Source organism: Sinocyclocheilus grahami, unplaced genomic scaffold (genome assembly GCF_001515645.1).
Source record: "Sinocyclocheilus grahami isolate Dianchi unplaced genomic scaffold, SAMN03320097.WGS_v1.1 scaffold1505.1, whole genome shotgun sequence".
In the NCBI taxonomy this organism is placed as follows: Eukaryota; Metazoa; Chordata; class Actinopteri; order Cypriniformes; family Cyprinidae; genus Sinocyclocheilus; species Sinocyclocheilus grahami.
In genome coordinates, this window is record NW_015506684.1 from 223530 (window position 1) to 224125 (window position 596).

A 596-nucleotide genomic window follows, 5' to 3' on the forward strand; every position below is an offset into this window, starting at 1 on the left:
TGAGTGAGTGAGTGTGTGTGTGTGTGAGAGAGTGTGTGTGAGAGTGAGTGAGTGAGTGTGTGTGTGTGAGTGTGTGTGAGAGAGTTGGAGAGTGAGAGTGTGTGGGGGTGTGTGTGAGAGAGTGAGAGTGAGTGAGTGAGTGTGTGAGAGTGAGTGAGTTAGTGAGTGAGTGTGAGTGTGAGTGAGTGTAAGTGTGTGTGTGTGAGAGTGTGTGTGTGAGTGTGTGTGTGTGTGTTGTGTGAGATAGAGAGAGTGTGTGTGTGTGTCCCACCTGCCGGCAGGGTGAATGTGACGAGGTCTGTCAGGAAGTAGCAGTTGAAGTCTCCCTTGCGCTGGTGCAGCGATGCGCTGATCTCTCTGCGAATCTGCTCCGTCAGTTCAGGACAAACCATCGCTGGGATGCATTTGACGGCCTGCTGGGAAACCTGCGACCAAACACAAGACTTCAGACGCACTTCCACATCATCAGAGCAGCACAAGCTCAGTCATCACCCAATCAGAGAGCAGCACACACACACTCGCACACGCACACACTCGCACACGCACACACTCACACTCACACACACCTCCGTCAGCAGAATGGCCAGCATGTCCTG

The 596-nt window shown here is 53.2% G+C and overlaps 1 protein-coding gene across 1 annotated transcript in view; it reads right to left on the minus strand.

Annotated features, from left to right (window-relative positions):
* The window catches only part of LOC107570785 (ubiquitin thioesterase ZRANB1-like), a 5385-nt gene that overhangs the window by 1247 nt on the left and 3542 nt on the right, over positions 1-596 (minus strand). The window contains exon 3 of the mRNA XM_016257044.1: positions 272-425. Within this exon, the coding sequence (XP_016112530.1) occupies positions 272-425 (154 nt within the window). The remainder of the gene's footprint in view (positions 1-271; positions 426-596) is intronic.